This window comes from Narcine bancroftii, chromosome 1 (genome assembly GCF_036971445.1).
Source record: "Narcine bancroftii isolate sNarBan1 chromosome 1, sNarBan1.hap1, whole genome shotgun sequence".
NCBI lineage: Eukaryota > Metazoa > Chordata > Chondrichthyes > Torpediniformes > Narcinidae > Narcine > Narcine bancroftii.
In genome coordinates this window covers 331,066,308-331,091,384 of record NC_091469.1, presented here as the reverse complement: position 1 = coordinate 331,091,384, position 25,077 = coordinate 331,066,308, and the positions used below count along the sequence as shown (strand labels likewise).

Here is a 25,077-nt window from a genome sequence, read left to right as displayed (position 1 = left end):
TGGTGTTCCTAGGTGGTCTCCCCTCAAAGTACTGACCAGGCCTGAGCCTACTTAGCTTCTGAGATCAGACAATCTCAGGTGTATTCAGGCTATTAGGCTTCTGTGATCTTTACATACTATGGATGCTGTGAGATCGGCTGAGTTCTTCCAGCACTTATATTCAAGAATTAAGGTTGTGTCGAATTTTTAAATGTTAAAATTTTTTTAGACTTATAGCATGGTTACAGGCCATTTCAGCCCAAGAGTCTGTGCCGTTCAATTTACACCCAATTAACCTGCACCCTCTGGGGCAGGGTGTCAAACTCAAATTCACAGAGGGCCAAAATTAAAAACTTGGACTAAGTCGTGGGCCAAACTAAATATTTATTGAAAATTTTCAACAACATCTGGGTGTTTTCTCTTCTTTCAACACATGTAATGTTAAACTTTTTCTTATTAAAATAAATGTTTAATAATAGTTTTGGTTAAACTCTTTCCAGAAGAAACATTAACAAATGAGAAATAAAATATAAAGTTTGCTGTAAAACCAGACTTCTTTTCATCTCCTCCACCTTATGGAGCTTTTGCTTCTCGTTCAGATCCTTATACCTGTCCTGGTATTTCGTTTCATAGTGTCGTTGTATGTTATATTCTTTAACTCCACACACAAGACTAACAGGTTTGTCTTTTAAAATGATGAACATATAGTCTGCCTCCCACCTGTCTTGAAAGGTCCTGTTTTCTGTCTTTCGTTTGGCCATTTTTCGTAAGGGGTTTATTACATGTGAGTTGGGCGACAGGTCACAGATGCTAATGAAAGTAAAGAGAGGAGGTGGGGACGATTAGCGGGCTGACGGGCCGGCGCCGAATTTGCAAAGCATTCTGGGATTTGTAGTATTAGCTGTGCATGCGCTATACTGGCGCGGCGGCCAGCGGGCCAGCTCTAATACATATTTGATATGATCTTGCGGGCCAAATATAATTATATCATGGGCCAAATTTGGCCCGCGGACCTGAGTTTGACATGTGTGTTCTGGGGATTTGGAATGGTGGGAGGAAACCGGAGCCCCCGGGGAAAACCCTTGCAAACACAGGGAAAATGTACAAAACTCTTAGGCTTTGTGTACTCACCTAAATCAACATAAGAGATGCACGATATCATGTTAAGCTGGATGAAATGAAGCCCCTCCCAACTTTTCCAAAGTGCATCTGAGCCACCTGTCAATCTATCCATAATTCTCCAGAAGCATCCTGTTGTCAAAAACCCTTTAAATGTAAGCATCTTGGAGCACAGCCTTTGCAAAATCTGTGGAGGGGAATCCTCTTATTCCTTTGATTCCTTCTTGGTGTACCATACTCTTTCTTCAGGCTTGGAGGCAAAGGGTGGGTGGCGGAATTCTGCCTCAAGGGTAAAGTTTAGTTTAGGATGTAGTGCAGTCCTCCATTAATATAGAATTCCGTGCTCCTGGTACACAGACTTGAGGCTGTCAGCACAATTTGTGAATCAAGTTTATATTTAATTGCTTCATCTTTATAATGTCAGTGGAGTGGGAATTTAGAGCATGTTAGATGTGTTTTAATTGTTAGGAAAATGCAAATACAACCTTGGCTGCTTACATCAACTTTAAGTTCATTTAAAGTAAAATCATGTCTCTTTTCAAATATCAAAGCAAGGTCACCACTGATAATGCATGGATCTTTTGTTCTCTGTTTACACTCTTATGAAATGTTTATTAATGCAGTTCAAATAATATCACTTTTCTTGTTTGTAATCTTTATTCAATTATGTGAATTGCTTTTCATCAGATCAGTTTTTTTCCCCTTCTGTACAGGTTATGACAGCGGAAGCAAAAATTCTATGTTAAGTCTTTCAATCATTGTGGAAATTCCTCAAATTTGCACCTTCATATTTGTAGACATTACCTGTCCTGAGCTAAATCAGAAAGTTGATACTTTTCTTCATATCCAACCTATCCAGAAATATTGTACTCAAGAGACAATAATCTGGAGGAAAAAAAAATGCTGGAGGAACTCACCACTCAAGTCACAACCATGGAGAAAAAGGAATAGTCGACATTTTGTGTCTAAATCTGTGTAAGCGCAGAGCTCAACCTAAAGGTTCAGCTCTCGGCTTCGACAGATGCTGCAATGACAGATACAGTCATTTGTAATTTAGGTACAAGTAGATTAATTGCACACCTGTTCAGAGCTTTATAAAGGACACTTCCTCATGAAAAGGTGTTTGGTAAAGGTGTTATATTAAACATAATTTGCATATTCCTTATATCAATCATTATCCTTCTGATTGATTCCTGCCCTACAAGAGGAAAGGTTTATAAAGATAATGGGACATCTTTTCTTTAATTTTATTCCTACTGTAGTGAAGTCATTATTCAATTATGTCAGTCTGCCCAAGACATAATTAAAACTGCAGCATGAACAGACAAGCCCTAACTTTATCTTCATTTTACATGTTGCAATATGCAGCAGGCAATGTTTATGCTGATTTTAGTTGACAAAAGATTAATAGCTAAAATATATCCAAAGTTAAATAGTTTAATAATACCTATGCAGTTCTTTAGAATCTTTTTTTTAAACTTCCCACACAATAACACAAGAATGATATTTGAAGTAGACATTCAGTCTATGACTACAGTTTGACATTCAACACCATCATCCCCTCAAAACTGATCAGCAAACTCCAAGACCTGTGGCTCAACACCCCAATGTGTAATTGGATCATGGATTACCTCACCTCCAGACCACAATCAGTGCAGATTGGCAAGAACAACTCCTCCACAATCTCTATCAGTACTGGAGCATCACAGGGTTTCATACTTAGTCCCCTGCTCTACTCACTTTACATCTATGGCTGTGTGGCTTGGTATGGCAACACTACTATTTACAAATTTGTTTGCGATACCACAGTAGTGGCCTGTAAGGAAAGTGGCATTGAGGCAGCATGCAGGACGGAGATTGAAAACTTGGCTGAATGGTGCACTAACAACAACCTTGCACTCAATGTCACCAAAACCAAGAGCTGATTGTATACTTTAGGAAGGGAAAACCAAAGATATATGATCCAGTGATCATTTGGAGATCAGAGGGTGAGCAAATTTAAATTCCTTGGAGGCATTATCTTGGAGGACCTTTCCTGGACACAACATACTAATGTCATCGTGAAGGATGCACATTAACACCTCTACTTCCTCAGGAGTTTGCAGAAGTTCGGTAACCTTAGCAAACTTCTACAGCTGTGTAGTGGAAAGTGTGCTGACTGGCTGTGTCATGGTCTAGTATGAGGGCACCAATACCTCTAAGCAGAAAGCCTTACAAAAAGGTAGTGGACACAGCCCAGTACATCACAGGCAAAACTCTACCCACCATCAAAAACATCTACAAGGAACACTGCTGTCAGAGAGCAGCAGTAAGGATCTATACTACCTCTGTTCTCACTGCTGCCATCAGGAAAGAGGTATAGGTGCCACAAGACTCGCACCACCAGGTTCAGCAACTGCTGCTCCCCCTCCACCATCAGACTCCTCAACAGTCAGAGGCTCATTTAAGGACTCTTACTTTGCACATTATTTATTAGAGAATTTTTTTAATATTGCACAATCCTTTTTTTTTTACATTTTCTCTTTGTATACACATCTTGCATCCAGTTTACAGTTCATGATAAGAAGAAATTCTGCCTGGCCCACAGGTAAAAGAATCTCAAGGTTGTATGTGATAGCATGTATATACTCTGACAATAAATCTGAACTTTGAATGTTAACTTTGAACATGTTATAACAAGGCAAAAGTGTGCTTAACCATAATAGTGGTCCTAGACAGTCCAAACAGCTGGGCTCTAGGCAAAGTTAATTCTTGCTTTGGGAAGTTCACAATTTAGTCATACATCTAACTTTGATCTGAGTGAGTGATTAAAGAAACTTTGGATTTTCAATTTTAAAAGCCTGTCTCCAAGGATTATTTCAATCACATGTTGAACATTACATAAGGCATGTTAACTGTGCGGTGCACAGTGAGCTAACATATTTTGTGCATTGCCACTCTGCTCCAGTATTCTATTGCACAGAAGCATAAGGTTTTAGTTGTTCAATGTAGCTGAAGGCCTCAGGCAAGAGTGAAACAGGCAGGAGAAAAATGTGTTAATCATTTGTCATGCTGGGAGACTCCTCAGGTTAGGGCAAAAGCTCAGAGCCTCATTCTGGAAGGATCTGAACTTCAAAGGGCTGGGCTAAAGTATTGAATTTTGGCGAAGGATGGAGAGGTCACGTCTTTATTCCCGAGAGTGTAGGAAGCTGAGAAGTGATCCTATAAAGGCCAAAGACAAGGAGAATGCTCACAGTGCATTTCCCAGAGTGGGCAATTCTGGAATGAAAGGGTATAGGTATAAGGTGATGTGGTGAAAGGCATTTGTAAAGAGGTATGGACTGGCCAGACCGAACCTACCTGACCTTCCCTAACTCCTCTCTTGGCTCCTCCCCAGATTTCCCAATTGTGATAGTACAAATTCTATCACCAATGTGTATATGTACAGATTGTAGTGTAGGATAACTGTGATTGGCTGAGAGCGTAGCCTCGCCTACTGGCAGGTCTTAAAGGATTGCTCCTAGCCAGACCAGGTCATTCTGGACTGGTCGACCTACATGTGATACGCTCCAGTCTTTTAGTTAATAAAAGCCTTGGTTAGGATCAACGAGTCTTTGGTTCTTTCGACGCGCTCTACACCAATAAAGGCTGTCGTGTCCGGACTTGCCCCCTCTTGCTCCTGTACCTGGAACCTGGCCAAGTAATGTATCGGTAATACTCAGGTTATTTGTAATTAAATCACTCCATCATGTCGATGTGATTATTGGGTGGATCACAGGTGAGAAGGAAGAAAATTAATGCCAACCTGAGGGGAAACTTTATTATTCAGAGGGAGGTCTGTATCTGGAACAAGTTGCCAGAAGAAACAATAGAAAAGGGCACAATGACAATGTTCAAGAAACATTTGGACAAATATATGGATACGAAGGGTTTTGAAGAATATGAATCATATGTAGGCAAATGACACTAATCTAGAATGCCAACCTGGTCAGTATGAACACGTTGGGCTGAAAAACCTGTTCCATGTTGTGTGACTTTAAATAAAAATGTAAATTAATAATTGAAAGTTCACTTCTGCTGCCATTCCTAACAACTCCATAAGGTAACTTTTACTATCACCAAAGCAGTCCTTCTCTTTGTACTCATCAAGTTTATTGTCATCTGATAACACAAGTACATCCCAAGGAAACAGCATTCTCTGGTCCTCGATGCAAAACATGCAGACAGGCAACCAGACATAGCACACATACAGACAAACAATACATATGCAGGAAAAGTATTGATAAATAAAGAAATAAAAATTGTTCTGTAAATATGAGAGTCTCAGATGCTTAGAGTGAGCAGTTCCTTTAGCTGTTCACTATTCTTACTATCCATGGGAAAAAGCTGTTTCTCAATCTGGTGGTGTTGGCTTTTGATATTCCTGTATCTCTTTCCTGATGGTAGCAGTTGAAAGCTGCTGTGTGCAGGGTGAAAAGGGTCTTCAATAATTTTCCACACCTTCTTCAGACAATGATCCTGGTAGATCACGTTGATGGGGTAGAGGGAGACTCTAGTGATCCTTTCTGTCACTCATCTGGTCCTGTGGATTGACCTCCAATCCATTTCTCTGCAGCAACCGTACCACACTGTGATGCAGCTGGTTGGGTTGCTTTCAGTTGAGCTCCTGTAGAAGGATGACATGATGGTGGCCGGTAACCTTGACAGCTTCATTCTCTCAAGTGTATTCGCTGTTGTGCCTTCCTGTTGTGTCCACAACAGGTCACTAGTTAAGAATCTTAGTGCCTTCTACTCTCTCCACTACAGTTATTGATGTGTAGTGGAGAGCATTCATTCCTAGTCCTTCTGAAGACCACAATCATCTCCTTCATCTTGTCATGTTGAGACTCATATTGTTACTCTCGCACCATAACACGAGATTTTCCACCTCTTCTCTGTAGTGCCATTCACCGTTTTTGGTCATGAGGCCAACTAGTGTGTCATCTGAAAATTTGATGATATTGTTGGAGCTGGTTTTGGCGATAGGGTCATGGGTCAGTAATGTGAGAAGGAGCGGGCTGTGCACATTCCTGAGGTATGCCATTGCTCAGGATGACGATGTTCGACATTCTGCTACCAACTTGGACAAACTGTGGTCTTTCCGTTAGAAGTCCTGAATCTAGTTACAGAGAGGGGTGTTGAATGAGGACAGCTTCTCCACCAGGTCTAGGGAATGATTATATTAAATGCTGAGCTGAAATCAATGAACAGCAGTCTGCCATACAAGGTGTCATTCTCCAAGTGGGTCAAGACTGAATGAAGGACATGGCTATAGCATCATCAGGTTTCTTCTATAGTTGAAATGAAATGCATCCAACATCTCTGGGAGGTGTGCTTTGACACATTCCATCACCAGACGCTCAAAGCATTTCATAATGGTGGAGGTCTGTGCCACAGTGCGGTAGTCATTGAGGCATGTTATTTTTGCCCTCTTGGATGATGGTGCCTGTCTTGAAACCTGCAGGGATGATTGCCTACTGCAGTGAAGTGTTCAAGATGTCTGTGAAGACCTCCATCAATTGGTCTGCACAATCCTTCAGGACCTGACCAGCTATGTTGTAAAGCAATTCACAAAAGTGCTCGAGAAACTAGCAGATCATGTCGCATCCATAAGAAGTAAAGGGTAACCAATGTTTCAGGCCTGAGCCCTTATTCAAGGTGTGAGCATAAAACTAGCAGGAATCTGAATAAAATGTAGGAGGGGAAAAAGGGGCAGAGAGGTGGAATACAGGCCACCAAATAAGAGGACATGGATACTGACAGGTGAGAATTAATCAGGGAAAGGGGATAGCTCTGTGAGCACAGAGCTGGAGGAAAGGAGGCAGAGTGATCCTCCTGTATCTCTTTCAATTGAGGAAGAGATACAAGAGTATCAGAGCCAGCACCACCAGGCTGAGGAACGCTTCTTTCGATGGGTAGTGAGAATACTGAATGACCAAAGGAACTGCTATCAGAACCATCTGACTCACTCAAATTTGTTAAAAATAATATTTATTCATTTAAATTGATGAAATACTTGTCTGTATATGTGTTATATCTGGTTGTGTGTCTGCATGTATTGTACCAAAGAAAAGAAAACGCTGTTTCATCAGGTTGTACTGGTACTTGTACAATCAGATGACAATAAACTTGACTCTATGCTCCCAACTTTTGTTTTTATCCCAAATAGACATAAATCATTTAATCTTCTGTGATCTCTGTAAGATATAATAGAGAAAAAATACTGCAATGGCATATTTGTGACATGAGCAGGCACAACCGGGTTTTCCTGTGTAACATTGCTCAGTTCCATCTTTACCTTATCTTATTTTCTGCTGAAATATTAATGGACATATTTGTTACTTTTAGATATGACATACAAAACTGACCCTGCTGGTTGTAGCTTTTGTAAAGTGTTGGGCACTATCAGTTGTCCCAATAATTGCAATGACAAAGACTTGAGGGGAACAATAGGCTTTATTGCACAAAAGACTTGAGCTGACCCGATCTTAATGGCTTGGGTTCCAGGGGAGGAGTCCAGGTAAGAGTGTTATCAGGGGGTGGGCCAGCCCAAGCCAATTAGCATATACAATCCATACCATTGCAGTAAACTTGAGTTAATTCTAAGTTTTTCTACCTGCAACCTAAAACACAAATCTATTTCACCCAGCAAGTCCAATCTCCCTGACCTACTATGGCTGTCTAGTTAAACAATATTTTCACTGAAAAACTTTTGCCCATGTCACAATTCAGATCATGACCTCGTACTTGCCTAACTGAATACTAAACTATCTCTACATCACTCTGAATTAAAAACAGAAAATGTGGAAAATGCTCAACTGGTCAGGCAGCATCTGTGGAAAGAAAAGCAAGTTTATAGTCATATATATTGTTCAATGTACATATGCACCAAAATTCTTACTTCCTGGAGATGAACAGGTTACATTGTAAAACTGAAAAGCAACTACAATGGTATGTTTAATTGAATTAAAAACAGTCAATACAAAAAAAAATGTATAGATAAAATGTGTAAAACACGAGAGTCTGCAGACACTGTAATTGAATTAAAAACACAATGCTGGAGAAACTCAGCAGGTCAAACAGTTCGGGTTTGAGCCCTTCATCAAAGTATGACCTTATTATAGATAACATGTTTTGGATCTGAGACATGGGAAAGAGATGAACAAGTTAGTTTTCAAAAGAAGTTAAAGTTGGATAGAAAAAGGGGAATCTCAGAAATGTTTAGTATTGGGGGGCCCCCTATTTTTTGCCACATCTGAATTATATGTTTTAACATGTTTTCCCTAATATCAATTTAATGTCCCATTTATATATAAACTCTTCTGCTAGTTTTTCTTCTACCGTGTGTAGTCCAATTTGTTCCCAGGAGGGGGTACAACCTCCCTCAAAGAGTGAAGCGATAAACCTTTACTGGGCCCTCAATAATATATATTTTTTTAAAAATCCAGCAATTTCAGACCTCCCAATTTATAATCCCAAGTCAACTTTTCCATGGAGATTCTCTCCACTTTATCATTCTATGAGAACTTTCTGACACATCCTTTGAGCATCTTAAAGAAGCTCTGGGGCAACGGAATAGGCAAGGACTGAAATAGATCTTAGCATTACCTGGCTGAGAACTGCGCTGGGGGGTGCTGATGTCATCCAGGCATCACATGGTCCCCCAGTGTGGGCTTCTGTGCCCTGTGCTGAGAAGAAGGGGAAACTCCCCCCCCCCCCCTAACGGCTCCATTTTGGCCAGCTGCCCCGCCACATGGATTACCAGCGGGGCCAGTTCACCTGCCTAGTAATGTGCCGCCACACAGCCCCCCACCAGAACTGGCGCCAATGTCCTTTTAAGCTGGGCGGCCTCACTTCTTGGTCTGGGCCACAATCACTGGTTCAGTGCAGTCGAGGTGCGCTGGCTTCAGCCTGTCCACAGTAAACAGTTCCCACCTGCTGCCGATGTCCAGCATGAATGCAGACCCTGAATGCTGGACAACCTTGTACGGCCCCTCGTAAGGTCTCTGCAGAGGTGCCGCGGGCCGGCCCTGCCGAATAAAAATGTACTCTGCGGAAAGCAGCTCGCTGGGGATGTGAGATGACCGTATGCCGTGTCTGGGCAAAGGAGTCCAGTGGGCCCGGAGGTGGGGAAGCAGTTCGTGCGGCAACCGCTGGGGGTTGTGAGGAGCATTGATGAACTCACCAAGAAGTCCCAGTGGTGCGCCGTAGACCAGCTCAGCTGATGACGCCTGCAGATCCTCCTTGGGCGTGGAGCGGATGCCCAGAAGCACCCAAGGCATTTCATCCACCCAGTTGGGAACAGTGAGGCGGGCTTAAGGTGGCTGTGCAGACGCTCGACCAGCCCATTGGCCTGCGGGTGATAGGCCGTGGTGCGGTGTAGCTTGATCCCCAACCTATTGGCGAGCTGTGCCCAGAGCGCAGAGGTGAACTGGGTGCCCCGATCGCTGGTGAAGTGATTCAGAATGCTGAACCGGGCGACCCAACCATGCAACAGCGCTCTGGAGCAGGAGTCCATGGAGGCGTCTGGCATCGGGATCGCCTCAAGCCAACAAGAGATGTGGTCCACCACCATGAACAGGTAATGGTTGCCACGGGAAATGGGTAATGGCCCGACTATATCCACGTGAATGTGGCTGAACCATTCTCGGACGTGCTCGAACTCTTGCATGGGCGCCCTGGCGTGCCTGTGTACCTTGGACATTTGGCAATGGGTGCATGTTCTGGCCCAGCCTGTAATCTGCTTCCACAGCCCGTGCCAGATGAACTGCTCTGCCACCATCCACCTGATGGATGGGTGTGAAAGGTCGTAGATGTGATGGAAGACTTGCCTGCGCCACTGCTGGGGAACCACTGGCCGCGGGGTGCCCATGAGACATTGCACAGGATGGTGTTCCACCCCTCGGAGTCGGGAGGTCTCGGAACCGCAGGCCCGTGATGGCAGTCCTGAAGCCTCACGTCTCCTCATCGGACTTCTGGTCCCGGGCGAGCTGGTCGAAGTCAAAGCCAGGCATCAGCACACAGATGGCTGGTCACGAGAGTGCATTGGCAACCATGTTGTCCTTCCCCACCTTGTGCCGAATGTTGGTGGTAAACTCCGACACAAAGGAGAGGTGATGCTGTTGGCGGGCCAACCAGGGGTCCTTCGCCATTGCGAGTGCCTGGGTGAGGGGTTTGTGGTCAGTGAAGATGGTAAAAGTCCTCCCCTCCAAAAAATAGCGGAAATGCTGCACCGCCAGGAACGCCCAGTAACTCATGGTCAAAAGCGCTATACTTGCGCTCTGGTGGGCGGAGAAGCCGGCTGAAGAATGCCAGTGGCTACCATTGTCTGTTCACCTGCCGCTCCGTTCACCTGGAAGAGGCATCGACGGAGAGCGCCATATGAAGGTCAGTGTGTTGGTGGACGAGCATGGCAGCCTTTGCTAGGGCGTCCTTGGTGGCCTCGAATGCACTACAGGCCTTTGGGGTCCAGATGAGTGTTTTGTGCTTGGCTGCGATGAGGGCAAATAGGGGCTGCATGATGCGCACAGCTCCCGGAATTAATCAGTTGTAGAAGTTGACCATACCCGTGAACTCCTGCAGCCCCTTGAGATTGTCCGGATGTGGGAACTCCTTAATAGTGGCGACCTTCGTAGCGGTGGGCATGGCTCCCTTGGCCATGATGATATGGCCCAGGAACTGAATGGACTATTTCCCAAACTGGCACTTGGCTGGGTTTATGGTGAGGCCGAAGTTGGCCAGCCAGGAGAAGAGGGTGCGCAGGTGGGCCTTGTGTTGCGCCCGAACCCTGCTGGCAACGAGGATGCCGCTAAGTAAATGAAGACGAAATCCAAGTCCCTGCCCACTGAGTCCATGAGGTGCTGGAAGGTCTGAGTGGCGTTCTTGAGCCCGAACGGCATGCGAAGGAATTCGAACAAGCCAAAGGGGGTGATGATGGCCATCTTGGATATGTCCTCAGGGAACACCGGGATTTGGTGATACCCGCTCACCAGGTCAACCTTGGAGAAAACTCTCGCACCATGCAGGTTGGCCGTAAAGTCCTGGATGTGAGGGATGGGGTAACGGTCAGGAACTGTCTCCTTATTGAGCCGTCGATAGTCTCCGCAGGGGCTTTTTGTACCAGGTGGAGCGGCGAGGCTCATGGGCTGCCGGACCGCCGAATGATCCCCAGCTCCAACAGATGTGAAAACTCCTCCTTTGCCACCTGGAGCTTGTCAGGCGGGAGCTGGTGTGCCTTGGCGTGAACTGGTAGGCCCTGGAATGCATTAGAACAAAGGAATATGGGACTACACGTACACAATTCCATGATGCAGGTGGTGTCAGAGGTAGATAGGGTTGAAAAGAGAGCTTTTAGCAACTCAGCCTTCATAAATCAAAGTATTGAGTATAGAGTGGGATATTATGGTAAAGTTTTATAAGCCACTGGTGAGACCAAATTTGGAATATTGTGTGCAGTTTTGGATACCTAACTGTAGAAAAGATATCAATAAGACAGAAAGAGTGCAGAGAAGATTTCTTAGGATGTTGTCGGAACTTCAGATACTGAGTTACAGGGAAAGGTTAAACAAGTTAGGATTTTATTCCCTGGAGTATGGAAGAAAAGGGGAGATTTGATGGAGGTATATAAAATTATGAGCAGTATAGATAAATGAAAATAGGCTTTTTGACGAGATACAAACCTGAGGACAGGAGTTAAGGGTGAAAATGGGAAAAGTTTTAGGGGAAACATTTGGGGGAATGTTTTCACATGGAGAGTGGCGGGAGTGTAAAGCAGGTTGGCAGCTGAAGGTGTGAAAGTGGACTCAATTTGAACATTTAAGAAACATTTGGACAGGTACATGGATGAGAGAGGTATGGAGGGGTCAGCGGAACGAGGCAAAATAATTGATCGGTAGAGACTAGAAGGGCCTGCTTTCTGTGTCATGGTTCCATATGAAAACCATGGCAGGGCAAATCTAGAATTGTAATCAAGAAGAAAGGAAAATACTGCTGTCATGTGAAAGTTTTGCTGTCAAAGGGATCGCACAAGACAATTTATTGATGGTAGGTAAAGATTGGAACAAAACAATAATGTTATGTAAAGGATTATCAACATTATCCTTTAAAATTATGAAAATTAATCATCTGAATTATTATAAATGCATAGCTACGACAATGTATAGGTTTGCAGAAGGTTCAAAATGCCATGGAACAAATGGTCTTCTTTGCATAAAATTTTAACTGATTTCCTTTTCCTTTGATGGGAAAAATGACCCCCTTAAAGAGAGCAACTCCATTCGCAATTGTGCACAGTGGTAATCATAAGAAAATGGCCTTTTTCCACAGTAAAGCATGAGAGTCTGCAGGCACCATGGTTGAAGGGTGACCCAACCTATTCGGACCCCTGTCGTCATTTTTCCTACCTTGATGAAGCTCGAAATGTCGGTTACGCATCTTTAAGAGATGAAGCACACTATTCGCTGAGCTTCTCCAGTATTTTGTCAACACCACCTGTTGTAAAAAATGGTCAACCTTGATAGAAGCGCCACCTGCAGTCTCGGAGGACCACACGCTCCATGGCACCCGCCGCCGTTTTGCGGGCGTCCAAACGCTTCGAATGAGGTCATCGGCGCGCGGCCAGCACCTCACGGAGTTGGAGAACAGCGGGCGCGCGCGCGCTGGCGGCGCGGAGGGTCGGTGGCGTTTGCTTCAGTCGGCGCTAACGGGTAAAGGGCCGCACTTCGACTACGCACCCGGCTTTCGGTCGCACACAGCGGGAGGGCAGCCCTTCCACCCTCAGCGCCGGAAGGCAGGCAACAAAAAGGAATTAAATAGAGATACACGGAGAAAATGAGCAGAAGTTACGGCAAGCCGGGCTCGCTGAGGGTCTTCGACATGGTGGCGGTGGAAGTGAAGAGCAAGGTGAGTGGCCGACGAACGCTGCTGCTCCCCTCCCCCTTTCCTCCCTCCCCCTTCCTCCTTCCCCTCCCTACCCCCTCCCTCCTTCCCCTCCCTACCCCCTCCCTCCTTCCCCTCCCTACCCCCTCCCTCCTTCCCCTCCCTACCCCCTCCCTCCTTCCCCTCCCTACCCCCTCCCTCCTTCCCCTCCCTACCCCCTCCCTCCTTCCCCTCCCTACCCCCTCCCTCCTTCCCCTCCCTACCCCCTCCCTCCTTCCCCTCCCTACCCCCTCCTTCCCCTCCCTACCCCCTCTGCTCCCTACCCCCTCCCCTCCCTACCCCCTCCCCTCCCTACTCCCTACCCCCTCCCCTCCCTACCCCCTCCCTCCCTACCCCCTCCCTCCCTCCCTCCCCTCCCTACCCCCTCCCTCCCTCCCTCCCCTCCCTACCCCCTCCCTCCTTCCCCTCCCTACCCCCTCCCTCCTTCCCCTCCCTCCTTCCCCTCCCTACCCCCTCCCTCCTTCCCCTCACCTCCTCTCTCTCCCATCTCTCTCCTTTCCCCTCCCTCTCCTCTCCCCCTCCCTCCCCCTCCCTCTCCTCTCCCCCTCCCTCCCCCTCCTTCTCCCTCCCCATCCCTCTCTCCCTCCCTCTCCATCATTCTCCCTCCCTATCCCTCTCTCCCTCCCTCTCCCTCTCTCCCTCCCTCTCCTCTCCCCGTGCCTTACTCTCTGGACATAGACCCCCCCCCCCCCCCACCAGATCCCTTTGCTCTTCCACTCTACAAAGAATCCTGCTACTAACTTTGTATCTGCCTTGAAGTTTCTTTCCAAAGTGTACTTCAACATCACACTTCTCTGGATTGAACTTCATCTGCCACTTCTCAGCCCAGCTCTGTATCCTATCAATATCCCTCAGCACTCTCCAAAACACCACCAACCTTTGTGCTGTCTGCAATCTTGCCAACCCACCCTTCTGCCAAGTTGTTAATGAAATTCACAAAAAGCAGAGGTCCCTTGTGGGACTCCTCTATACACAACCCTCCAATCCAAATGGACTCCTTCCACCACAAACCTCTGCTTTCTACAGACATCCACATGGCCAAGGTGGATTACTCTAAATAATCCTACCATTTGGAACTTTGTGAAATGCCTTACTAAAATCCATGTAGACCTCATCCCCTGCACTACCCTCATCAATATATCTGATCACCTCCTCAAAGAACTTCATTAGGCTTTGAGACATAATCTGCCCTTCACAATGCCATGTTGACTGTCCCTAATCTGACTGTGATTCTCTAAATGCCCATAGATCCTGTCTCTAAGAATCCTTTCCAAAAGCTTTCCCACCATAGATGTAAGGCTTACTAGGAACTTCCATACTACATTTTTTGAATGGGGGACAACATGTGCCACCCTTCCATCTTTTGGTACCTTTCCCATAGATAACGAGGGCACAAAGATCCTAGCCAGAGGTTCGGCAATCTAATCCTTCACCTCATGGAGCAGCCTGGGAAAAGTCCGTCAACCCCGGGGACTTATCCGTCCTAATGCATTTTAACTGCTCCAAAACATTCTCTTAATATCAATTATGCTCTAGAGCATTTTTCCCATGTATATTGTCCTCACCATCATAAAGGTCCCTCTCTTTGGTGAATATCTAGGTTGGTGTATCTATATGTAACATACACACAGTTCCTGATCTGCAACATTATAATTAAAAATTGATACTAGTTCTAGACTGTAACTGATCTGAAAGACTTTAGTACAAAGTATAAACACCACAGCTGGGTTCAATTATAAAGTCCATAACAAAGGCTGTAATTAAAGGGTGCATGACAAAAGCTATAAATGTGATTAACCTGGTACTTCCTGTGAGAAAATGTATGGCAACAACCCTTGCTGATAAAATGAGCTAGTTCTGATGGCTGGAAGACCAGGACAATTAGTGAGGAGATTGCAGCAAGTCTGTTGGGATGAGTACTTTGAGGTTGTTAAGTTGAAGTGGACTGGCTTTCCATAAAGTTGTCCTTTGCCCTGCAGAGAGTGGGTGGATGGAAATATTTAACTCTTGGAGAGCTTGTTAAAGTGATAAGATAATGACATCTTTCGTGGGAACACAACCCATCGAGTACTTCCCTATTCCCAAGCAATTACTTCCCCCTTTCTATGTGGATCTTGTGGCTGCTGCATCCATACCCTACTGGAGTCCTCGGTCAACCTCATGTGCTTTCTGATCTGCAGAAGTGGCCATGTATTGTGAAGAGTTGTGGCTGTCACATGAGAGCACTGCCCTCTATCTGGTTGGAAGACATTACCTGCCAATCAAGGTTTGGCCCCACTCACTTAGTGCTCACCTTGCTGTTGCAAATTTAAATTCCTTTGTACTTGGCCATGGGCCATTTGCTGTCGTAGTTGATTGGTCCTCTGCAAAATTACCTGAGCTGGACCCCTCAGCCCTCAAGCAGTATAAAGGACACCATGTGTGTTCAAAGGTTGTGAGTGTTTTAATTAGTGTCCCTTTTAGCATAGAGCCATGCCTGCACTGAGTCAAGGAGTGGCAGGTATTGCATTGTTCTTTCCTTGATTGTTGTATGTACCCAGTTTGTTTTGTGTTTGTGTATTTTATTCCCATTGCAATTTTCCCTCATTCATCTATAAATTATGCATGTACATTTTATTCCCAGTGTGACTTTCCCACGTTTGACTATAAACTGCATGTTTGTGTGTTATTGCTGTTACCATTTTCCCATGTTTGTCATTTGTAAATAAAATCATTTATTATCAAACTGTATTCAGAGTCTTTGCTTTGAGACACATTTAATCTATTTTCTCGTTCATCAATTAAAATAGCCCAAGGCCAAATACAGGAGGACTGGAGGGTCCAGCCCAGGTAATTTACATGTAGCCAATGACTCAGTGCCAGCAAGGTTGTCATTTACAAAGGCCAATAGCCCAAGGCCAAGTACAAAGGAATTAAAATTCACAATACAATCCACCCTTTGGAAGCCACACCACTCACCAATCATTATGAAGATACAGGCAACCCCCTCCCACCCCCAAACTCTTCTTCCGGTACATTGACAACTACATCGGGCCGGCCTCATGCACTTGCAATTGTCAATTTCATCAGTTTCGTGGCAAATTTCCATGTGGACTTCAAACTCACCTGGTCTATCTCCGATGACGCTCTCCCTTTTCTGGATCTCTCTGTCTCTATCTCAGGAGACGGACTCTCAACTGACATTTATTACAAGCCCTTTAACTCCGACAACTACCTGGACTACTTGTCCTATCACCCTGTCCCCTGCATGGACTCCATTCCCTTCTCTCAATTTCTCTGTCTCCACTGCATCTGCTCCCAAGATGGGATCTTACAGTCCAGAGCCTCTGAAATGTCTGCCTTCTTCTACAAACATGGCTTCCTTGCCACCACTATTAACTCGGGCCTCACCCACATCTCCTCCATTCCCCACTCATCTGCCTTAGCACCCCCTGCCCCCAGAAACAATAGAATCCCCCTTGTCCTCACCTACCAACCCACCAGCCTCTTCATCCAACACATTATTTGTTGGAATTTCCAGCACTTACTACAGGACCCCACCTTTTAAATAACGGATAACAAGAACTACCCTCCAATCCTCTGGCACCTCACCCATGGCTAAGGACATTTTAAATATTTCTGCCAGGACCTGGGGGAATTTATCTACCTTTATTTGCTGTAAGGCATCAAGCACCTCCTCCTTTTTAACTTCTACAAGTTAAAAAGTTACATTTTTCCTTCTCCCCTCTCAGCTTTCCGTTGGGAATGCTCCCTTGTGCACTCTCCCCTCCCCACCCCACCCCCCGGGCACCTTCCCCACTGTGGTAGTAGGAGGTGTAATACCTGCACCCATTATGACCTTTCAAGTGAAGCAACACTTCTCTTGTACTGCCAAAGAGCTCATTTACTGCAGCTGGTGCACGCACCCTCTGTGTCCTTCTCTACATCAGAGAGACAGGTGGCAGATTAGGAGATTGCTTCAACCAGCACCTCCTCTGTCTGCAACAAAAGTGACCTCCCCATAGCCAACCATTTCAATTCTGAGTCACACTCTCAAGATCACATGCCTGTCCATGGCCTTTCACACTTCCCCACTCTGACCATCCACAGATTGGAAGAACAACACCTCATTTTTTGTCTGGGCACTCTCCAACCCTAGGGCATGAACAATGTAACTAGTTATTCCAGTTCCTACTTCCTTTCTCTCTCCACCTAGCCTAGCCTCCTCCCTCCCTCACCAATTCCCCCTCCCCCATTTTGTTCAGACATTTCTCATGTTCCCCCACACCTTGATGAAGGGCTCAAGCCTGAAATATTGGTGATGTATCTTCACCTTTTCTACATAAGGGACTGTTTGACCTGAGTTTCTCCAGCATTTTTGTTTTTTTCACAACCGCAGTGTAAATAGAATCCTGTGTTTTACCTCAAGAGATAGATGAGTTACGGGCCACCTCCAGTGGGGGAGGACCAGAGGGGAGGCTGGTCCAGGTCAGAGTAGATAGTGCATGGGAGGCCCCAGGGAGAGAGGAGGAGATCTGCTATCCCATCGACAGAGAGGAGACATTTCCTGTCTCAGCAGGTCTCCGAGCTCAGCCTCGAGAGTAGGAAAGACTATTTTGAGTGGGGGAGGGCCAGAGGTAGAGGCAGTGTCAGTGCATCTCAGGATTTGAATGCACCACTTTAACTTGCCTTAGCTTTGAGGAAACCCAAATTCTTAAGGAGGGAGACCATGTGGTGCCCCAGTTTTTCACCATGCAGGGCTAACTGCTTAGACCAGTCCACTGGTTTAACCATGGTCTGCCAGCATGCTGGCCAAGGTCCCAAATCCCTCTCTTGATGGTCCACCCAGGAATCCTTTCTTGCCCATGTTCCAGAACATCCCTCCCTGCATCTGTGTTCAGCTAAGACTGTTAAGACCCTGCTTGCGGTGGCAATTGTTATGAGTGAGAGAACAGATTCTATGGGTCTCAAAAGCAAGGACTCTGAGCACAGTCTGTGAATGATTTTATTTACAAAAGACGAGCATGGGAAAATGGTAAAGACAATAACACAGTAAGTCACAGCATGAATGCAATGCATATGAACAATTTATAGACAAACAGGAAAATATCATTGGGGAAAAAATACACACAATGAATTGGGTATGTACAACAATCAAGGGGGGAAAAAACCAATACAATACCTGCTACCCCTTGTCTCAGTGCAGGCACGGCTCTATGCTACAAGGGACACTAATTAAAATCTTCCCAACCCTTAACAATGCACATCTTACCAAGAATTTCTCCAGCTCTATTTCATAGCTCTAGGCCTGGAGTAAAGCAGGGTATTCCCTCAACCGAACACACGTGGTGCCCTTTATCGTGCTGGAGGGCTGAGGGGTTCAGCCCAGGTAATTTACAGGGATCCAATAGCTCAGTGCTAGCATAGACTAATCAATTACAACTAGCAATGAAAAAAAGCCTATCCACATTTACTCCGTCCTCCTCAATTTTAAATACTTCTATCAAATTACTCCTCAATCTTCTAAGCTCCAGGGAGTAAAGTCCTAGCCTGTTTAACCTTTTTCTGTTGGTCAAACCCTGAAACCCAGGCAATGTTCTTGTAAATATTCTCTGCACTCTCTATTTTGTTGATATCATTCCTATAATTTGGTGACCAAAACTGCACACAGTATTCCAAATTTGGCCTTTCCAATGCCTTGTACAACTTCAACATTGCATCCCTGTTCCTGTACTCAATACTCTGATTTATGAAGGCCAACATACCAAAAACTTGCTTCACTAACCTATCTACACGTTACTCCACTTTCAGGGAATTATATACTAGAATTTCTAAGTTCCTTTGTTCTACTGCACTTCTCAATTGTCTACCATTTAACATACAACCTCTGTTGATTATTCCTTCCAAAATGTAGCACCTCACACTTACCAGTATTAAACTCCAACTGCCAAGCGTTCATTAAAGATGAAATAATGAAACTTTTTGGAACGTAAGGGTTCAATCAGGCAGACGCAGCATGGTTTTAGAAAGGGAAGATCTTGTTTGACAAACTTGTTAGAATTTTTTGAGGATATAATGGGTGCGGTGGATAGAGGGGAACAGGTTGATGTTGTATATTTGGATTTCCAGAAAGCATTTGATAAGGTGTCGCACAAGAGACTTATCAGTAAGATACAGGAAAGTGGAGTCCGGGGAAGTATATTGGCATGGATCGAAAATTGGTTGTCTGGCAGGAGGCAAAAAGTCGGGATATGTTTTACAGGTTGGCAGAGAGTGGTAAGTGGGGTGCCGCAGGGGTCGATGCTAGGCCCACAACTGTTCATCATTTACATTGATGACTTGGAGGAGGGGACAAAATGTGGTGTAGCCAAGTTTGCGGATGACACCAAATTGAGTGGAAGAGCAAATTATAATGAGGATGTGGAGAGTCTGCAGAGGGATGTAGTTACGCTGGATGAGTGGGCAAAGGTCTGGCAGATGGAGTACAATGTTAGTAAGTGTGAGGTTATCCACTTTGGCAAGAAAAATAAAAGAGCTGAATATTATTTAAAGGGTGAAAAACGACAGCATGCTGTTGTGCAGAGGGACTTGGGAATGCTTGTGCATGAATCGCAAAAAGTTAGGTTGCAGGTGCAGCAGGTTATTAAGAAGGCAAATGGAATGTTGGCCTTCATCGCTAGAGGAATTGAATTCAGGAGTAGGGAGGTAATGTTGCAACTGTATAAGGTACTGGTGAGACCGCACCTGGAGTACTGTGTCCAGTTCTGGTCTCCATATTTGAGGAAGGATATACTGGCTTTGGAGACGGTCCAGAGGAGGTTTACTAGGTTGATCCCTGGGATGAAGGGGTTGACTTATGATGAAAGATTAAATCATCTAGGATTGTATTCGCTTGAGTTCAGAAGAATGAGAGATCTTATAGAAACATATAGGATTATGAAGGGTAAGGATAGGATAGATGTAGGAAGGTTTTTTGAGCTGGCCGGGGAAACTAAAACCAGAGGACACAGACTCAAGATTCTGGGGAGTAGATTTAGGACAGAGATGAGGAAAAATAGTTTTTCCCAGAGAGTAGTGAATGTTTGGAATTCTCTATCTAGAGAAGTGGTTGCGGCTGCTTCATTAAACATATTTAAAATTCGGTTAGATAAATTTTTACATGATAGAGGAATTAGGGGAAATGGGGAGAAGGCAGGTAGGTGGAGTTAGGTCATAAATTAGATCAGCCATGATCTTATTGAATGGCGGAGCAGGTTCGATGGGCCATTTTTGGCCTACTCCTGTTCCTACTTCCTATGTTCCTAACTGGCCTATATTCCACTGCAATCTTTGAAAACCTTCCTCACAGTCCACAAAACCAATCTTAGTATCATCTGCATACTCATTCAATTTACCACCCTATCATCCAGATCATTCACATATACAACAAACAACAATGTACCCAGCACTGTTCCCTGAGGCACTCGACTAGTCACTGGCTTCCAAGTTGACAAACAATTTTCCACCAATACTCTCTGGCATCACCAATCCAACCATTGTTGAATCCATTTCACTACTTCAACATTAATACCTAATAATTGAACCTTCCTAATTCTTTATGCAGAACCTTATCAATATCCACAGCCTTCCCTTAGTCAACCTCCTTGAAAAATTTGGTAAGAATTGTTAAATGATCTACCACACACAAAACCAATGTTGACTACTCCTAATCAGTCCCTGTCTATCCAAATAATTGTATATTCCATCTCTAAGAACACTCTCCATTAATTTACCCTCCTCCGATGTCAACTCACAGGCCTATAATTACCCAGTTTACTTTAGAACCTTTTTAGAAAAACAGTGAAACAACATGAGCTACCCTCCAAACCTCTGGCACCTCCCCATGGCTAAAGACATTAAATATTTCTTTCAGGGCCCCTGCTATTTCTATACTAACCCCTCTCCCCTCCCTACAAGGTCCTAGGGAATATCTTGTCAGGACACAGATATTTATCCACCTTTATTTTCTTTAAAATAGCTAGAAATACTTCATTAATCTGTATATTTTCCATGACCTCACTATTAGTATTCCTCACTTCTCATTTCTTTAGTGAATACTGAAATCATTTAAAATTTCCCCCATCTCTTCTGACTCCTCTGATCCTTAAGGGGCCCAATTTTATCCTTCACTATTCTTTTACTTTTAATGTACCTGTAAAAACCCTTTGGATTTAATTTTACCTTGCCTGTCAAAGCAGCCTCACATATTTTAGCCCTTCTAATTTCTTTAAGATTTTTTTTTGCACACTTTATGTTCCTCAAGCAACTAATTTATTCCCTGCTGTCTATACCTATTGTGCACACTCTTCCCCTGAACCAAATTCCCAATATACTTTGAAAACCAAGGCTCCCTACATTTTCTAACCTTTTCCTCAATCCTCACAGGGATGTACTGACTTTGTACTGTCAAAATTTCCACTTTGAATATCCTCCATTTATCTATTGCATCCTTCCCAGAAAATAAATTATCCCAATCCACACCACCTAAATCCTTTCACATCTCCTCAAAATTAGCCTTGTTCCAATCAAGAATCTCAACCTTAGGCCCAGCTCTATCCTTCTCCATAATTAACCTAAAACGAATAGTATTATGATTACTAGTTCCAAAGTGTTCCCCAACACAAACCTGACACCTGACCTATTTTGTTCCATAATAGGAGATCCAATACTGCCCCCTCTCCAGTCAGTTCTATATATTGATTTAGAAAACTTTCCTGAACACATTTGACAAACTCCAACCCATCCAGCCCTTTTACAGTATGGGCATCCCAGTCAATGCGTGGAAAGTTAAAATCTCCAACAATCACCACCTTGTGTTTACTACACATATATGCTATCTCCTTGCAAATTTGCTCCCAATTCACCCCCATTCATGCCATTCCCATTCCTCACTTCCACCCAAATAGCCTCACTGGATGAGCCCTCCAATTAGCCTGCCATAGCACCGCAATAATTTTTTCTCTAACAAGTAATGTGACTCCTTCACCCTTTATCTCCCCTGTTCTATCATGCCTAAAGCATCAGAATCCTGGACCATTTAGCTGCCAATCATGCCCCTCCTGCAACCAAGTTTCACTGATGGCTATAATATAATTCCATGTGTCAATCTATGCTCCAGGCTCATCCATCTTAGTCGCCATGCTCCCCCCACATTCACTCCTTTGATTACGGTCTACTTTTATTAGTCTCGCTCCTTTATTAATTTTAACAATCAGATTCCTCTCTCCATTCAAATCTATTTGTACTTCTACCCTGATCTCCACACAATCATTGCAATTCCCACCCCCCTGCCAAATTAGTTTAAACCCTCCCAACAGATCTAGCAAACCTGCCTGCCAGGATATTGGTCCCCCTTCAGTTCAAGTGCAGGCCATCCTTTATGTAGAGATCGGTCCTTCCCCAGAAGAGTTCCCAACGATCCTCAAATCTGAACCTCTGTCCCCTACACCAACTCTTTATCCACGCAGTCATCCTCTGCATCTTCCTATTCTTACATGCCGCAGGCAGCAATCCCAAGATTACCACCTTTGAGGTCCTGCTTTTTAATTTCCCCCAATTCCCTATATTCTTCCTTCAGGACCTCATCCTCACTTCTATCTATGTCATTGGTCCCCACATAGACCACAACATCTGGCTGCCATCCCTGACCCTGGCACCTGGGAGGCAACATACCATTCAGGAGTCTCAGTCTCATCCAGCAAACCTCCTATCCACTCAGCTAACTAATAAATCCCCAATCACTATATTGCTCTACTCCTATCCCCACTTCCCTTCTGAGCCAGGGGACCAGCCTCTGCACCAGAGTTATCACCACCTCACCTTGTCCCTTGTAGCTCTCCACCAACAGTATCCAAAACATTATACCTGTTGTTGATTGGGACAGCCACAGGGGTACTCTGCACTGAATGCATCTTCCCCTTCTCTCTCCTGACAGTCACTCAGCTACTTCTCTGATTTATAGGGGTGATCATCTCCCTGACAGTCCTATCTGCCACTACCTCAGCCTCCCTCAAGATCCACAGTTCATTCAATTCCTGCTCCAGTTCCCTAACACATATTGTAAAGAGCTGCAGCTGAATGCACCTTCTGCAGGTGTGGTCATCAGGGACAAGTGCACTGTCCCAGATTTCCCACAACTGGAACAACCCACTGCCCCAGCTGACTCTAACTTTAATTAAAGGATTTAAATGACTTCGCCTGATAGCAAGTAAGCTAATTCTTTCTCAGTTCACCAAAACTTCAGACCCCACTCCACACTGCGTGCCCCACTTTTTATTGCTCCCTGCCAATTAACTTAATTATCCAATTACTAACTCTCCCAATCAACCCTAAATTGGCTTAACTCTGCCCTCCATGCCCTTTTTAAATAGTCCAAAAAACCACTGTTTATTCGCCACTCTTCCACCTCCAGCTCCAACATCAACTTGCCAGTAAATGAAATGACAAAGGCCCGAGTCTCTCTACGTGCCCTTCACAATACAGGCCAAATATCTTGAAAGCAGGGACCTATCCTCATGTGTAGTGATGTGTGAGTTAAGTTAGTCCACCACTACTTGCAGCATGCTGAGCTACCTCTTGAGTGTATCGGGTGTCAGAATATGCAGTTTTTACTTGAGACCATTCATCCTCTCAATTAGTCCTGATACCTGTGGGTGGTAGGGTATGTGCAACAGCCACAAGATACTAGCCTCTGTCACCTAATTTTGTACCTTCAACCCCATGAAGTGTTGGCCTTAATCAGACTGAACCTCCCATGGTGCTTCATAAATGGAGGAGAGGTATTTCAGCCCCTGAATGCTGTTGTCCTGGTCGGCCCACTTGTAGGGCACTGCCACCAGGACTCTGGAGTAGGTGTCCACTGTGGTAAGTATGAAGGCCTTTTTTTGGGAGAGGGTCAACATAGTCTACTTGCCAGACTTGGTCCACTCCCAATCCACACTGAATATGCCCTGGTGTACCATCGGTCAGCCCCATGGTTTAACTTGCTGGCATGTGGGGCAATTATCCACTGCTATCCTTGCCTGATCCTGTGTTAACACCATCCCTCAGCTCTCTGCCCACTGCCACATGCTGTCGGACCCCAGGTGACCACTTTTTCTGTGGGCCCATGTTGCCAGGGCACCAGAATCAACATCATCGGAATGGGTGAAAGCTCTGCAGATTTATACTGCATGGTCCATGGCAGCCTTGTGTATAGCCTCCGCTGTGACCCTGTTGGTGAGGGCATCCATATGGTGGATTGTGAGCGCCTCTGCCCAGCCTGCTTCCAGATGTACCTCCAATGTTGGTAGTCCCACAGTGGGCGATTGTGGATCTCCCACCCAGTATCCTGCCAGCATGCCATTCAGACTGCCATCCCATTAGCTACAGCCCATGAAGCGGGCTCAATGTTTCTCTGAGGGTGAGAGCAACCATGGCCTGCTCCATAAGTTGGCTAGATTCCTCCTGCCCCTTCCTGAGTTAGTTTTACCACTGCCATAGCTGCTTCCCATTTTTACATCAACTGGAACCATTTTGTTTTGCTGTGCCAAAGACTAGCTGCAGCTCAGAGCCCCAGTGGAATGTAGTCTTCTTCCTGGAGATGACATACAGTGGACATAGCAGTATGGAAAGGTGGGAGGATGTGCTGCTGCCAGTAGCCTGGGTTTCAACCTTGTTGGTGGTCTTTTTAATATGTTGTTATGTGCTGCCTCTGGATATCCCTCAGCCTGAGTGCCATTGGATTCCCAGGAAGAGTACCGTCTGGCTGGAACACTGCAGTTTTTCTCTAGTTGATCACCCAGCCATAGGCACAGAGTGCAGAGATTAGAGAATCTAGTCCCTTTGCCACTGTCTCCTCCATGGGACCCTGACGAGTATTCGTCGATGTAGTACCTTACATCATTGTCGGTGGGGGAGGGCAATATGTTTTAATTTGCAGGCTATTAACCCATGGCAGAGGATGGGGCTATGGACAAGACCCTGGGTTAGGCAACTAATGGTGTATTCCATGCTGTCCAGGTAATG

General features: G+C 45.1%; 1 protein-coding gene across 1 annotated transcript in view; it reads left to right on the top strand.

Annotated features, from left to right (window-relative positions):
• Positions 1 to 12,714: 12,714 nt before the first annotated feature.
• Positions 12,715 to 25,077, top strand: part of LOC138748441 (partitioning defective 6 homolog gamma-like) — a 35,277-nt gene continuing 22,914 nt past the window's right edge. The window contains exon 1 of the mRNA XM_069908661.1: positions 12,715 to 13,017. Within this exon, the coding sequence (XP_069764762.1) occupies positions 12,946 to 13,017 (72 nt within the window). The 5' untranslated portion in view covers positions 12,715 to 12,945. The remainder of the gene's footprint in view (positions 13,018 to 25,077) is intronic.